This window comes from Pezoporus flaviventris, unplaced genomic scaffold (genome assembly GCF_033815535.1).
Source record: "Pezoporus flaviventris isolate CSIRO_AGI_PZ_B2104156 unplaced genomic scaffold, CSIRO_AGI_Pfla_v1 ptg000016l, whole genome shotgun sequence".
NCBI classification, from domain to species: domain Eukaryota; kingdom Metazoa; phylum Chordata; class Aves; order Psittaciformes; family Psittacidae; genus Pezoporus; species Pezoporus flaviventris.
In genome coordinates, this window is record NW_026892564.1 from 12430850 (window position 1) to 12446493 (window position 15644).

Here is a 15644-nt window from a genome sequence, read left to right on the forward strand (position 1 = left end):
AAGTCAAACAAGATGCAGAAAAACTAGTCCATTGCAACCACATTTACAATGTTATCTGATGTGACAGAAGGTCCAGGATAATGGAAGAAAAAAAGAAAAAACTGCTTCAAACCCTGTATCAACACACAAGATCTGAAGACAAGAGATCAAATTGTATCACTCTGTTTCCGAGATGAAGAATGCATACAGAAATTGAAACCTTTGAAAGAAAAACCTAGATCTGAGGATCAGGTTCTTCAACTACGTTGAAATTTACAATACATGAGAATCACTGTATCAGTGTGGAAAAAAACTCTCAATTTCACCCTAGTAGGCAAATACTAGTAATTTAGATTTCTACTACAAAAAGTCAAACATAGTTTTCACTTGTTACCAATAAGCCTACAGATCTTACTCTGAAGAGTGCGAGAGCATAGAATTCATTCTCAAACCAAATACGGTATTTGCAACCAACATCCCTAGGAGACTGGTCTTTCCTCATCAGAGGAGGGGACTAACCATCAGTGACAGCTGATAATCTCAACACTCCAACAGAAAACACATCAACACAGAAACCAAAGGTTCTCTCTGCAGTCATGGATGACATCATTACATTGACAGTCTGATCCATGAGGAAATAACTTCAGGGCCACATCACACAAAAAAAATCAAGGAAAACATGACTGAATGGCCATAGCTCAGAAACTACAAGCAAGCTATCCAAAATACATGCAATGTGCTGGTTATTCAAGATGAAAAGCAATCAAAAGGCATTCCTTCAGGACTCCACTAAAATTGCACATCAAGAAACACCATGTATCATAATATCATTATTCTCTCAGATGTTAGCTACATGTGGTTGATTCACCTTCAGTAACCACGGTGACACAGCTCAATTCAGGTATGGAATAAAAATTGCAAATGCATAGAGATACCAGGAGCTAAGGCTGCAGGCACTGAATCACCAAGCCTTTTAACACCTTCTCAATTTTCCTGATGCTGCTTTAAAAGGATAGTAGCAAAACAAAGAGAAAGGTTCCAATGACCTAAAGCAAGGGCTTTTCAGCTCCACTTCACAGAATATAGCCAGAAATTGAGTCTTCAAGTAGGGAAAAAAGAAAAAGAGGGAGCGGGAGGGAGCAGCCAAACTTTAACTGCATGGTCTCAACAAAGAGTGAAAAACTATGTCATTTTAATTAAGGAAGCACTTTAAGGCAAAAGTCCAATCTTACATGCTCCATCAGTACAGAATGCTGCCTTGCTGTTACCTCTGACCCAGCCTTTCTCCCAGTCTTACGACATGATTTGGTGCTGCAACTGACATAGACTGAAGTAAAAAGTGTACTTCCTGCCATAGGGAAACACATTTTTTACAGACTTTTTTTAAACAATTTTGCCAACAGTGCTGTTCATGAAGAAGTGAAGTCTGTACTCTTAAACATAAGGCATACATATAAAGGAGAAGAAAAAGGAAAAAAGAATAAACCTTTAGTCTATTCCTGACTACTTTCTTCAAGAACCATACTTAAACATCTACACATCATACCTATATTTTCCAATATAAAAAACTGACAGCATATTAATAAAAGTCACATTCCAAGCAGAGACATGGAAAAAAAATTAGGAGTTCTGAAACTTAGGGATCCACTATTTACTTTCTATTTCCCTTTCTGATTGCAACAGCGACAAATTCAAATCAATCCTTAATGCATAATACAATAGCATACAGTTTGGGTATAAGAAATTTGGAGCAAATGAAAAATGCAAGATAGCAAATTTGTCATTACTTTGGTCACTCCTGGGAAGTCTAGTCTGTAAGGTTTCCAGGCTCAATGAGCCCAGAAAATTCAAGAGCAAACTGTAATTCTCATTTTTCGCATCATTCCTAACAAGCAGCACAGAGACTTACAGAGAATTTAAAACCAGCATGCAAAAAACAACCAGCTATACAAACAACCTATTAATTATATCTCTACAGATTTTTAAAAATCAATAAAAGTGAAAAGACTTGGAAACCATAGAACCAAAGAATAGTTTTGGTTGGAAAGGACCTGAAAAGATCATCTAGTTCCAATTCCCCTGCCATGGGCAAGGACACCTTTCACTAGAACAGGTTTCTCAAAGCCTCATCCAAACTGGCCTTGAATGCTGCCAGGGATAGGGCAGCCACAGCTTCTCTGGGCAACCTGTTCTAGTGTCTCACTACCCTCTCAGTAAAGAATTTCTCCACAATATCTAATCTAAATCTACCCTCTTTCCATTTAAAACCATTCCCCCATTGTCCTATCACTACATGCCCTTGTAAAAAGTTCCAAGTTTAAAAACTGCGTATTACACAGTGGGCAAAGCCTTATGTGAATACCCATGACTTTCAGAAGAAAGCAATCAGAGATGAATTAGGGATAGAAAAAATTAGTCCTCATACAGACAGTGGAACAAAGTAGACATTACAGAAGAATAGGGTTTATTGTACTATCTGTAAAGAGTCCTGCTACAACTCCTGTGTTACTCACCAATTCTGAAACAGTACACATTTAGAAAGATAAGCAGACAAAAGCTATCCATCAAGTAACACTGGTATGAATCAACCTGATGGGTTGAGAATTAGCAAGACCTTTGACATCAGCAGTATCAAGTTAGTGCTGAATTGCTTTTGTTAAGAGCCAAATGGTTTGAAAATATGTGACATGCAGTTAATATGTCCTAGCAGCCTTAATGGCATTTCCTTAAAAAACCTTAAATTTCAGTGTGAAATAGTAAACACTGTGATATACACAGTGAGATAGCGATATATACTGGAGTAAGATTTTCAGATAAATCCAAGGTAGCAGTAGCAAATCTGAGTTTTTGAGTACATACACTCCAGTACAGTCAGGAGACAGAAGAGTTTTTCTGACGTTTAAACTTTAATTTGCTCTTACTTTCTAAGGTTCCAAGTTTAACTGCTAGGATTATATATTCACATGCGAGGTCCTAAAACTTAACTCAGGTTGATGTTTCCTTTCAGTGGTCAAACACTAAGCAAACAAACACACTAGCAAAGTAAGCAACTACTCAGCAATAAAACAATCAACAGAATAATTGATGTCAGAATCCATATTTAACACTAACAAGTGCAAATGCAACTATGACAGAAATGATGACTACATTCAACAAGATGAGCTAACAAACAGAAGAAAACAAGTTCAAACACAAGATAGGATGAGCTTAAATCTAAACAAGAATGGGATCATGTAGAGGAGAGGAAAGGGCACAGACACAAATAGCACAAAATCTACTCAAACATTGAAGCACTGTGATGTTAAGATTATAAATAATGGCTTTGCATTTATATAGCACCATCCATCCAAACAAGACAAAGCGCTTTACAAATATTAATGAATTGAGCCACAGTGTCTTCAAAGGTATCCGTATTCAATTTGAAGTGTGGCGTAACAGTGAACTAAAGAACACCAGTGACATCTTTATTGCTTCTTTCCTAGGCAGGCATTTCCCTATGAAACATCACAAGTACCACTCTTCTAAAGCATTTCTATATTCCATGAAACATGCTACACTTTCACACTCTGTGAGAAAAACGACTCAGTGTCTATAAATACTTATACAGTAACAATGCAATGACAGAAAATTATTCCTATTCTCAGCTGGCAGAATGAAGGAATGGTCTACATTTCAAAGAAAAAACATGTTTAACCAGATATTGCAGCAAAAGCTTTCCATGGTTAAGTAACAGCAGCACTACAAAAATACATTATCAAGCAATAATTCTAAAACATTAGCACGGCACACATTCAGAAAACTTTACATAAAATAATTGCATCCTAATAATTCTAACAGAAATTAGTGGACTTGACTGCACCTTCTGGCTCATCTAGCATTCTGCAGTATTAGAATCACTTTGAAGAGAGAAAAAGCAGGAGACAAGACAAAAAGCCTTACCCTCTGAGCTTTTGCAAGTTCTTCTTTCAACCGTTCATAGCCCTTTTCTCTTACTTCCAGTACAGATGGGCTCCGTAAGTGAGATAAACTGTCTGTACTCAACCCAAAAATATCTTCATTTCCTTCAGCAACATCTGCTACTGTAGCACCCTGCAAAAACTCTCTCTCTACGTTATTGCTCTCCTTTCTGGAATTATTGTGATTGAATGACCCACTCTGGGGTCCAGAGGTAGAACAAAGTACTGTGTCAGTAACACTGATGCTGTAAAGAGAGAGATAAATTCTTTTTATTTATAGAATACATTAAGAAGAAATATTTTAGAAATAGCAGTAGCAGTGTTGAATATACCATTATGGACACAATTTAATATTACAACATTTTAAGTAGACTTACAATTATATCTTTAGTAAAGCAAATAATTTACATGCAGCAAACATCAGCAATTTAAATAAAAAACCCACACAGAACTTACCTGACACCTGATACTTCCCCACAATTCAGTTGTCTGGGAGATGAATAAACAGGCTGTGTGGGAAGATCAGAAACATTTAATGCATTGGGTTGGATTGGTGTGGAGGACACAACAGAAGGATGTGGTCGGTAGATAACACTGGGTGAGGTAGTTTGTTCCTGAGTCCCTGGCTCATTTACTCCAAGAAGATCTGGTGTAGTAGGCGAAGCGAGGTTCACTTCATGAAAGCCTTCCAAGGGATCACTGGCCATAATAAAAGCCTCATCATACGAAACCTTGAATTAAATAATCATATTATCAGAATGCAAAAAAGAAATACTACATTATATCTGAAAACTATATGAATTAAATTAAAAACCACTTAGACAAATATGTTTAAAATACTTCATGATTTAATAGAAACTCTGGACTAATCTTGCAAAACTATTAACTTCAACCACCAAGAATGTTTTTTTTTCACACATTACACTGTTGAGCCCAGAAGATCTAATACTGGACCCCACATCTAAGTGGGATGATGACATCAAGAACACGCTCTATCATAAGACAAAGCCATCTTCCATATAGCCTAAAGCTCTTTTGAATCAAAACACAATACTACATTAATGAAAGAGAGGCAGACCTGGGAAACAGTAAGAAAAAAACAAAAATAGTAATCTTAAAACCTAAAGCTTCCACTTTTAATCTCAACAAAGCAAATAATCTGGAGACAGAAATCAGTGAAACTTCAAGTAAATTGCAGTCCATAGTGATTTTGGTAAAATTACACTTCTGATATGGTAACAGTTCATAGAAATGACTGAACTAGCCAAAATATTTATTGAAAGAGGGATCTCATCTATTTCCTGGCTTCAGTGGATACATTCATAAACTTAAGAACTATGTCTCTTTTCAAAAACATGAGATACAACTTGACAATTACTTTACAAGTGGAAGGAGGGAAGACCCTGCAACTTTCAGAAATACATAAATTATTGTAAAATATTAATTTGTTGAAAACCTATTTGTGTATTTTCTAGAATATTAACAAAGCAAGTGTATACCTATTTAGTAAGCAGCAGAACCTGAAAAATTCTGTTTTGAAGTTCTGTGGTGTAAAAACCTGTTACTCCCTTTGAATAGAAGACTTAATGGGTCTTTCTAACGAAGAAACAGCTAAACTCACTTGGAGTATTGCTTACAGTTCTGGTGTCCACAATATAAAAAGGACATGGAACCCTGGGAACAAGTCCAGAGGAGGGCCACAAGGGGATGATCAGGGACTGCAGCACCTCCCGTATGAAGATAGGCTGAGAAAGCTGGGGCTGTTCAGCCTGGAAAAGAGAAGGCTGCGTGGAGACCTCATAGCAGCCTTCCAGTATCTGAATGCTTATAAGGATGCTGGGGAGGGACTATCCATTAGGGACTGTAGTGGTAGGACAAGGGGTAAGGGGTTCAAACTTAAACAGGGGAAGTTTAGATTGGATATAAGGAAGAAATTCTTTACTGTGATGGTGGTAAGGCACTGGAATGGGTTGCCCAAGGAAGTTGTGAATGCTCCATCCCTGGTGGTGTTCAAGGCTGGGCTGGACAGAGCCTTGGGTGACATGGTTTAGTGTGAGGTGTCCCTGCCCATGGCAGGGGGGTTGGAACTAGATGATCTTTTCAGGTCCTTTCCAACCCTAACTATTCTATAATTCTATGAGGATGTGTATTTAATAGATCACATGATTAACTGCCATCATGGTATCATACCAAAAATATATTACAGGTAAAAAGAATACTAAGAATTGGCAATTTAACTGACAGTATCTTTTAAAAAAAAAAAAATCTGTATCTTTTTTATAAGATCAACAGAAAACAAGTACAACACACAAATTTTACTGTTTTACAACCATTTATCAGAGATCACAAAAATCTTTGCATGATTCAAAACTATGAATTGGAAGTAGTATGGAGAAATTTCCAAAGGAATTACTTAGCAGAGATTATTTACTGCAAAAAACAAAAACCACACATTTTCCATGTTATATAAATAAATGAGAAAATTAAGGCTTTACAAAAAAAAGAATTGTAGCATCCAACTGAAATAAGAAATTGCATTTTACAGAGAAATCTGCTTGGATCTTAAAACTGAAATCACAAGGCAGAGAGAAGACAGAGAAACATGATGGTCAGAACCATGAAGACATAATGCTGTCAACTTACATGTACATACAGTTAATCAGCCACTTCATAAAACACATAGACAACACCAAGAATGGAATCCCCAAATTAGCATATGCAATCATGTTTTAGTTACAGCAATACTTTTTGATCATCTTAAACTCAAAGAACACTTCAAAACTGATTTGCACTATATCTATATATACCTATGTCTATATACCTATGCTAAACAAGTTGCTTTACCACATTATCAGGTACACATGGAAGATACTCATTTGCTCAGACAGCAAGAATGCCATTAATTTTTCTCTGGCCCTGCTAATTGCTCCCACACAAAGAAGAAAACCACACATGATTTACAGAGAAAAACGCTGTCAGTTTGTGCTTTGAAGCTTTTCTACGTAACACAGAAATTAACAGCTCATGTTTAAGTCTAAAAAACATTATTGTTTTCCCTATACTTCTTAACTATTATAAGCATTATAACTAAAGCTGTATGTAATGATAAAGCCTTGTTAGTTTGTCGAGTCAATAAATTAAAATGGTAGCACTGCTGGAGCTATAGGACACTTCTTCAAAGTCAAATTTCAATAATGTTTTCAGCCCTACAGTGCAACTATTACATGTGGTATACATTTAGAAAGCTAAAATACTGACATCTTCAAAACACAAAGCTGCAGAAACAGTTCTTTAAAGTTCATTAGCCCGGTTGAAAAATACCCACCTTGACAGTCTCAAAGTAAGGCTCACATCTACACAAATACATTTGCTTTCATTGTTCCCACCAGCAAGTAAGCCATACCTAATACTATTCTACTGGCAACACCACCAAGATGTTCCAGTTCTTTGGATTCCAGTCTTCACAATTAACAGAAGATGCAGGCTTCTGAATAGGGATGTCGAAAGGCTACCTGGATGCTTTGGCCTTTTCTATGCCTACAGCACCTAGGAAAGTGCACCAAAACCCACCCAACAGAAGCAGAGATTGAGAATACAGCTGAAAGCAAAACACGAACAACTCTTCTGACACATCTTCCCCTCTGTTGACCAGTTTTCATGTCAAGTTTGAAATACACATTCCTAATACCACTGAAAACTCACAATCTGACTTGATGCTCAATTATGGTACCTTAGTATTTTGCACCACCAGTATCACTGGTTGTTTTCAGTTGCATACCCCCTTGCGCTGAAATTTTCTAGGAAGTCTTTTTGAAAAAAAATGGATTTGGGGAAAAAAAACACTATTTAGCAATTTCCAAGAAAAAAAAAGGCTCAGGAAAATTTATTTGTCAATTTTTAATGTACCTTACACAACAGCCCTACTCAAACCTTAGGGCTGTTTGTAGGAAATGCTTTCAGTACATCAAATAAATTATAAGATCAAAGATCTACCATTCTGTATCTTTACGATAATTTACACAAATTCAGTTATGTTATGAAATGCACAAAGTCATGCTGGCTCACACAGAGATATACGATTAGAAGCCTGCTTATCTTCCAAATGCTCAAGTGCATTTCTAGCTCCCCCTCCAGACCACCATATCAATCTGATAAGTGATGTAGTTACGTCTGTAAAAATAACTAAACAAATCTATCTCATCTACATGCTCCTACTCCTATGAAAAATGTTCCACTTAACTCCTTTCCTACAGCTTTTCCACCTAACCTGCCTATATCCTGCAGTGTTTTCAATAGTTAAAAAAAAAGATTATGGCATTTTATTTACAAGACTATCACCCTGCTAATACATTACATATCAATCTCAGCCTAAACAGACAACTGAGATTTATGAGTAGGTAAATCTGCATAACTTCACGGTTATCAAAAAACAAGCTCTTTCTGCTACACTAAGTAAAGAAAGTTATACAAGTTATTCCTGGCAGAGCTGAAAATAAAGTCCCTCAGCTAAACTTCTCCCATAGCCTGTCAAATGGGCACTCAATAAGCATACCATCTGTGTAAAACACTTTCCATTCACAACTTTCTTCCTTCCTAGCGTTACTTCTCACTTAGCAGGGAGCAGGCAGAAGCTGGGTACACCATCCATACAAGACAAAGAAGCCCATATTGAACATCTCAGTTTCAAGACCCACCATCACCATTACCTTGTTACCCAGACATCACCTGAACACACATTATGCACTAATGAAACCAAACATTAACGCAAAAAGCTAGGCAGTCTGAAAAATACAAGCTCTCTTTTGGGAAAGAACTCTTCAAAGTAATGGTAAATAAAAGGAGGGAGGGGGAAGTACATTAAATTTCAGTGTTATTGAAGGTTATGGGCTTGGTTAAGGCTTAGAGTGGGGGGTTCATATTATTGACTAAGGCAGCAGTGAACAAGCCTTGCTGTGAAGGAACATGAAGCACATGGTATGGAGAGAGCTTTTACTATTAGGCAAGCCGACAGTGTATAAAAAAAAACCACAGTGTTGGCACAGCACTCTACAGTAGTACTTCTGCTACTGTGAACAAAAGCTGATATTCTGACATTTCAGGGCATCACACTTATTAAACAAAATTGTGAATTTTCTTAATACTTTTTCCAACACATTAATACATGGTGAAAGTTTCAAACAGCATTCGTGCCTGCTAAATACATGATTATGTTTCTCTTAGTTGAGAGCATGCAATTTGGATGACGTACAAAATTCAAGTAGTGTAATAAATCAGGATGAACCACCAAAATAATTTCCTTATACTTTCATCTGGAAATAATGCAAATTTGGTGGAAGCTGTCAAAATGTTGCAACTTTTTACTCTCCATTGCCACATTTGCACTTGCTGACTACCCACATAACTGCATGAGGAAACTATGCCCAAATTGTTATTTTTATCTAAACAAAAACGTAATACAAAGAAAACAGTTTAACAACAGCCAGTTTAACACATTTCTACAGCTTCTAATAGGAATCAAGAACAGCAAACATTTTCAACAGCAGTCAAATCAAACTGTTTAATCTAATTTTCCTGTTATTACTCTAAGAGGGGTCCAGCTACTTGCCTGAATCAAAGCAGTCAACAGTAAACATTTAAAAGCTCCCTGAAAAGCTGTAATTTGTGATGGCTTTTGGTAAGGATGGGGAAAAAAAAAAAAGTATTGTTGAAAAATGCCTGCTACAAACTCTGGAGTTCATCTTTCACAGATTGCTTTTAAATACAAAACAGGCTGAAGATGACAAGTTTGAACAATCTCCTGTTATAGCCTGTTTAAAAGCAATGCCAATGCCAAACATTTAATGCATTAAAAAAAAAAAAAAAAAAATCTCATTTTTCGCCTTAATAGTAAAGAGCACCATAACAGAATGGTTACCTGCTAAGGGGGGGGGGAGGGGGGAAGGAAATCACATAAGGAAAAAGAAGTTACTATTTCTAAGCATTGTGATGAAAAGTAAATTCTAGTTAGCATTTACTAAAAAAAGGTGATTATTGGCTATAGTGTTTTAATCTTCACACAGCAGGCCTTCCAAAATGTAATGAAGTCTCAAGGACTTCCCGTATTAGACTCCAATATTTGCTTTAGTTAATTTGGGAGGTGGGGGGAAAGTGTATTTTTCTGTAGCAGTTCCTCAAAAGGACCGGCATTAGCCCACCATTGGGCCTGCATTATCCTCAGTGGGTTAAAAAAAACAAATATAATTCAAAATATTTGGCATTTTACAGTCGGGAGTGTAATGTTTTAAGCACTAAAAGAACTCCATCAGGAATTAGAGGACTAATAAATACATTTTAAAGAATCAGTTCAATTAAGTACTGCTATGCCATACCTATAACTATGAGATGCAAGCAAACAGCCTAAGAAGTAAAACTGTTGTAAGGCATATATGCACATTAATTTAAAATTCAAAACCAATTCACTTACAGCTATCCAGTATGAGATATTCATCAGATGTTGGCACAGGACGAAGTTTGGTGGATTTTTTTTTTTTTATAAACTGTTTTATATTTAAGCTGGGCCACAGAATCCAAGTTTAAATAGAGAAGTTCAGAATGCTAGTTCATTGTACAAACACAAGTCAAGATTTGGCATAGGAATTCCCTTAAGGAGAGCAAAAAACAATTCCCGCCTTTACAATTTTGCAATTATGTAGCCCAAACTCGCAACTTTTTTTTTTTTTAACTGGTAAGATGCACGAGAAAAGAAAGCACTGACCTACTCCAGTCTTTGCATATTCTACTTGTAATCTGCAGGTGACCTTACACTACATTTTTACCAACAGATAGTAAATTGGGCAAGATGGTAAACAGGAGGTGAACTGTAAGCTAGGCAAGTCTACAGAATTTAAGAGCTAGTGAAACCACATTTGGTTCAACAGGAGAATATTTTTCTATTGCATTCCCACGAGTGTTGTCATATAATGCTATGATGCGGGTCTTTTTCTGTTCTTTAATCTCACATTAGACATCTAAAACACTATTTCACACCATTTTAAAAGCAGCATGTAGTCTATGTGATAACAAGACTTTATAGAAGATTTTTTGTTACGCTGAACTGATGATTAAAAAGAAAAAACTTTAAAACTTTATTACAAGCATATCTTCAACTAGGAAAAGTAAAGTGCGGGCAGCAAGTGTCTCACAGAAACAAGCAGCACACAAGATTCTACAACCTATATTTATGAAGTGCTTGTGAAATCTATAAATAAACATGGTTTAGAGTCTGGCACATAGTACACCTCTTACTACAGAAAAATCAGTGGTTTGCAAGGTAGGATACTTCAAACTTTTATTGTAAACAAGCATTCAAATAATGCTGTTCAGTTCACAACTACCTAAATCAAGCTAATTTAACTGCAAATATGATTCTCTTTGCAGACACTGTTCTTTTTTAAGATAGAGCACTGTTCTGCCTTATCTTGGAAACAACTTCAGAATCCCATCTCAAGTTTAAGCCTGTCCACAGTGACTGTGACTGCAGCGTCATTCTTGCCAAGACTTGAACCTAAAGACCCTCTCGTTTTCAGTCAGCACCAAACACAATTAATTAAGTAAAAATGGTCACAATTTTCATGATATGCAAAGCTTTCTAAATGCATCTCCAAGTGCATTTAAAGAAACATTTTCTTAATTTCTGAAAAACATGGTTAGCCTATTATTGAAGCGTCTAATGTAAGTTATAGTCAAGCTACAGTAAGACAATATTTTAAATGCCATATTAAAAAGGGTCTTAAAAATAAAAATCCAAAGTACACATTTCCTTTTTGGGAAAATCCATAAACATTAAGTGGAACAAACAGTGAGACCAGCTCATCTGGTATTTTACATGAATTTTACATCAAGTCAATAAAAGCTACAAAGATAGCTGCAATCTATAATCAAAAGGCTTATTGTGACTGTTTCCCTACAGAAAAGAAAAAAATCACCTTTTAAATATAGTGTAACAAGATGGATATTTCAGGCACAGCTGTGAGGTCCACTCCCATTTGTTATTTATTAAAAGCATAATGAGAACAGTAAATTATTTATCCTTCTTTGCTCACTAGGTAACATTAACCAAGCACAGCAGATGAATGACTGCCAAGACACAAATATAGAAGGCCCAACTTTAACCCTTCCCAGAACTCATTAAAAAGATTTGTAACAAAAACAACAATAAAAACATTAAAGCAGCAAGACCTTAGGTTTTGCCCTACATTTTACCAAGGCATACAAATATTTGAACAGATGGTAGGTGCCAATACATGCTTCTAGACTGAATAACCGAATAACCTTGCATCTGCTTCAAAAGAGAAGATGGTAATTTCACAGTTATGGCAAGTCTGTGGAAGATTAATTATTTTTGCTATCTAGATGACCGTTTTTGATATTTCTAATATTTTTGATATTAAGAACATGCTTACAAATGAACACAGCCGTCAAAACAACCAATATAAAGCTTGTTACACTATCTGCAAACAGAACAGACAACGCTCTCAAACCGATGATACCACTGTTGCTTTTTGTCAGCAAGACGAGCATCGAGGGTATCATTAAGGCTTTGGCCATTCGGTGTCCTCCTGCTTCCAGAGCCCTGCGACTCTCGGGGAACTAGTGGAGCATCAGCACTCAGGCAGCACAAATTTCTGCACCGCTCATCACTTGCAATCAACTCATAACCAGAATTTCCTTTCCGAGAGTCACTCTGTCACATTACGAAATTCAGGGTAACTGAAACCCCCGCTGCTTAACTACTATAGCTTACAAGACTACGTACCGGCGACCAGGTATTATCCTCAATATTGCTCCAAGATCTTAACGCAACCAGTAACGCTACCGGCGAGCACAGCTCCACAGTCCCACGAAACAAAACTCCCCTCCGACCCCCAACCCGCTGCCTTCGGCACCCGTCGACACCGCCGCCCCGGGCCTAGACGGAGTGGGGCGAAGTTCGTGGACCTACCGAGTGGCCCTGCCTTGCCCTGCCGCTCCCCCGCGCCTCCCTCCCCACCGGCCGAGAGATCTGTAGCACCGGCTTAGCTTCCTCTCCGCACTTCAGCCACTCCTGCCCGGCCGCCCCTCCCCACGGGCCCCAAACCGCCTCCCGCCCGCCACCGCCGCGCAGGCAGCTCTGAGGGAAGGACGGCTGCTCCGAGCCACCGGCCCCGGCGTGCAACTACAGCTCTTTGTCCAACGCTGCCGGGAGCTCTCCCGGGGCAGGTGCGCCTGACACCATCCAGGGTGACCCCGAGAACTACTGCGCAGCTCTGCCTTCGACGGCGGCTGGCTCTGGGTCCAAGCGCACCCGCGCCGCCGGCTGCCCCCGCCGCAGGCACGCAAGCCCCGACGGAGCCCGTGCCAGCGGCTCCTTCCCGCCGGGGACGGCCACAGCGGCACAGCCCGGGCCGCCCGCTGACCCCGCGCTCTTCCGAGGGGCACCCCCAGCCCCCACAGGAGACGTGCGACGGGGAAGCCCGGCCATCGCACCACGGCAAGCGGCAGCCCTCCCAGGCGTCGCTGACTCCTCCCGCCCGGGCACAGACTCCCGGCAGCGCGGCGCCAGGCAGGTGCAGCAGCGGCAGCGGGGACCCGCAGCCCGGCCGGCCGCCCCTGTCCCGCCCGGCGGGCTCTGCCGCTCAGCCCCGCCGCCACATACCTGCCGTGCCCCGGGAGAGCGGCCGCCGCCGCACCGCGTCCCCTCACACAACCTGGGGGGGCGGGGCTGGGCGCCAGCAGCCGCGCATGCGCACCATCCGCAGCGGGGTGCGGGGGCAGGTGTGTGCGACCCCGCAACCGCCACTGCCCCCTAGCGGGGTGGGGGGTAACTGACCCCGCGGTACGCCGTCCTAGCCCTGGAGCCGGGGCAAAGCTGGTCAGAGCAGCGTCCCTGCATGCCCTCCTCCACCCGTGACACAGAGCACTGGGGAGGGAGATGTTCGGGAAGGCTTTTCCTCCACGCTCCTCAGAGTCATCAGGCGGTCGGCGTTTCAGGAGCCAGGAGGTCTGGCCAGAGACTGAGGAAAAGCAAGAACGTTGCACGGCCAGGATGGATCGGGGCAGCCTCCATCCCTTCTCTGCCGGTGGTGCCAGAGCAGCCCACAGCAAACGCTGTCCATGAAATCCTGTCAGATCAACTAAACTAAATACTGATAATTCAATGCTGTTTCCTTAGGGCCTGGCTGGAAAGGTACCAGAGTCACAGGTGACACAGAAGAGGGCACAAGTGCAATCAGGCACTACGTTTCACAAGAAAGGAGGGAGCAAATGGACAGCCTGCAAACACGTTATGACATCAGGAGACATCGGCTAAAATTTCTGTGCCTCCACTGAAAGAGTGTTAGCTAAAACACCGCTTCTGTTCAAGGGCGGGCAAGGACAGAGCTGTTAAAATTGAACATTTTGTTGCTGTGATAAACACAAGGATGTTAATTCTGTATTTAATGGCACACGGTAACAAAGGCACAGGCTTACACGATTAAAAATGAGAAAATGCAATATATGACAGTTCATTATCCACTGATTTTCATTCACAGGGCACGCAGTGCTCCAAATCAGGTTCTAAGCCTGCCTAATGTATGTAATAATTAAAGACTGAACTGTAATTTATATACAGGAGACTTGTGAAATAAGGCCACATAAAGTGCAAAAATAGAGCTCACCTGCTAAAAAGATGTGGGCTTCCAGCTCTACTAGTTTGTCTGATAGACATTACTACTACCTCTCATCTTGGCTTGCCTATGCCCTTAAACTGTCATTATTGCCACCCTGACACAAGCCGGGTAGCTGGGACAATCTTCCTCCCTTTCAGAGGTTAACAACGAGCCTTTATTTTTTTTTTCCTTTAGAAGTCTGGTCTTTACTGTTCAGTGTTTCCTGTGCTTTTAAAAACAGTAGGCAAAATGTTGGAAAGCTGCTATAAACAGGTCTACATTTTACCACTGCTGATTATTGTGGCAAAAAAATATGCTTCCAATGACAGCTGTATTGGTTGGACGATGTACTTGCCTTGCTAGTTTCAGCTGAAGTGAGCCACGAACTGCAGTGGTAAGGAGCTTTAGCAAAAAAAAAAAGAAAACTGATGTAAACAAGATCTCCTACCATTCAACAGTCAAGGAATCTAGGCCACATTCCAGTCAATAATGGAAACGTTAATTATCTTGACAGGTTTCCACTGAATGTGAACGAATCCCGTTTGGCCAGTAATACAGGACATAGCCATAGACAAATAAAGTTCACTGTGGCACATTCACACAGCATTCGCTAAGCAAGAAGTTCACTGGGGTAAAAATAATACGACAAAGAGATGTCAAAAGACAAATGTATCAATGCCATTCATCATTAAGTAAATATATTAACTGTAAATACTAAGACCTTCTAAATTCCTTTTGAGTATGTAAAACTACACTCGACTACAAGAGGGCTCAGTGATTCGGAGAAAACTCCGGGAACAAACTCGCCAACAGAGTTTCAAGTTGACAAGCAGGTATTCTTTATTGCGGCGCCGGGAGACACGGGGGATAGCTCCTCCTAACGTGTGTCCCCGAATTGCTATACAGGTCATCCTTATATGGTCACTGAGCATATTGTATCATTTTCCAAAAAGTTTCGGGCATGCATACAGAAATGTGGTGGTCTTTAAGGGTCGTTTACTTTTCCCAACAAGCTTAATTAACATTACAGACATAGCAATCA

The 15644-nt window shown here is 39.8% G+C and overlaps 1 protein-coding gene across 4 annotated transcripts in view; it reads right to left on the bottom strand.

Moving 5' to 3' along the window:
• Positions 1 to 13737, bottom strand: part of LOC133269993 (rab-3A-interacting protein) — a 34113-nt gene extending 20376 nt beyond the window's left edge. For 2 of the 4 annotated variants that reach the window (XM_061454815.1, XM_061454813.1), the window contains exons 1-4: positions 13609 to 13696; positions 7261 to 7481; positions 4392 to 4666; positions 3919 to 4180 (exon numbers count right to left, since the gene is read on the bottom strand). In XM_061454815.1, the coding sequence (XP_061310799.1) occupies positions 3919 to 4180; positions 4392 to 4666; positions 7261 to 7302 (579 nt within the window). In that variant the 5' untranslated portion in view covers positions 7303 to 7481; positions 13609 to 13696. Of the gene's footprint in view, positions 1 to 3918; positions 4181 to 4391; positions 4667 to 7260; positions 7482 to 13608 lie in introns of all 4 variants that reach the window. The other 2 variants (XM_061454816.1, XM_061454814.1) reach the window with 2 other exon arrangements.
• Positions 13738 to 15644: the final 1907 nt, after the last annotated feature.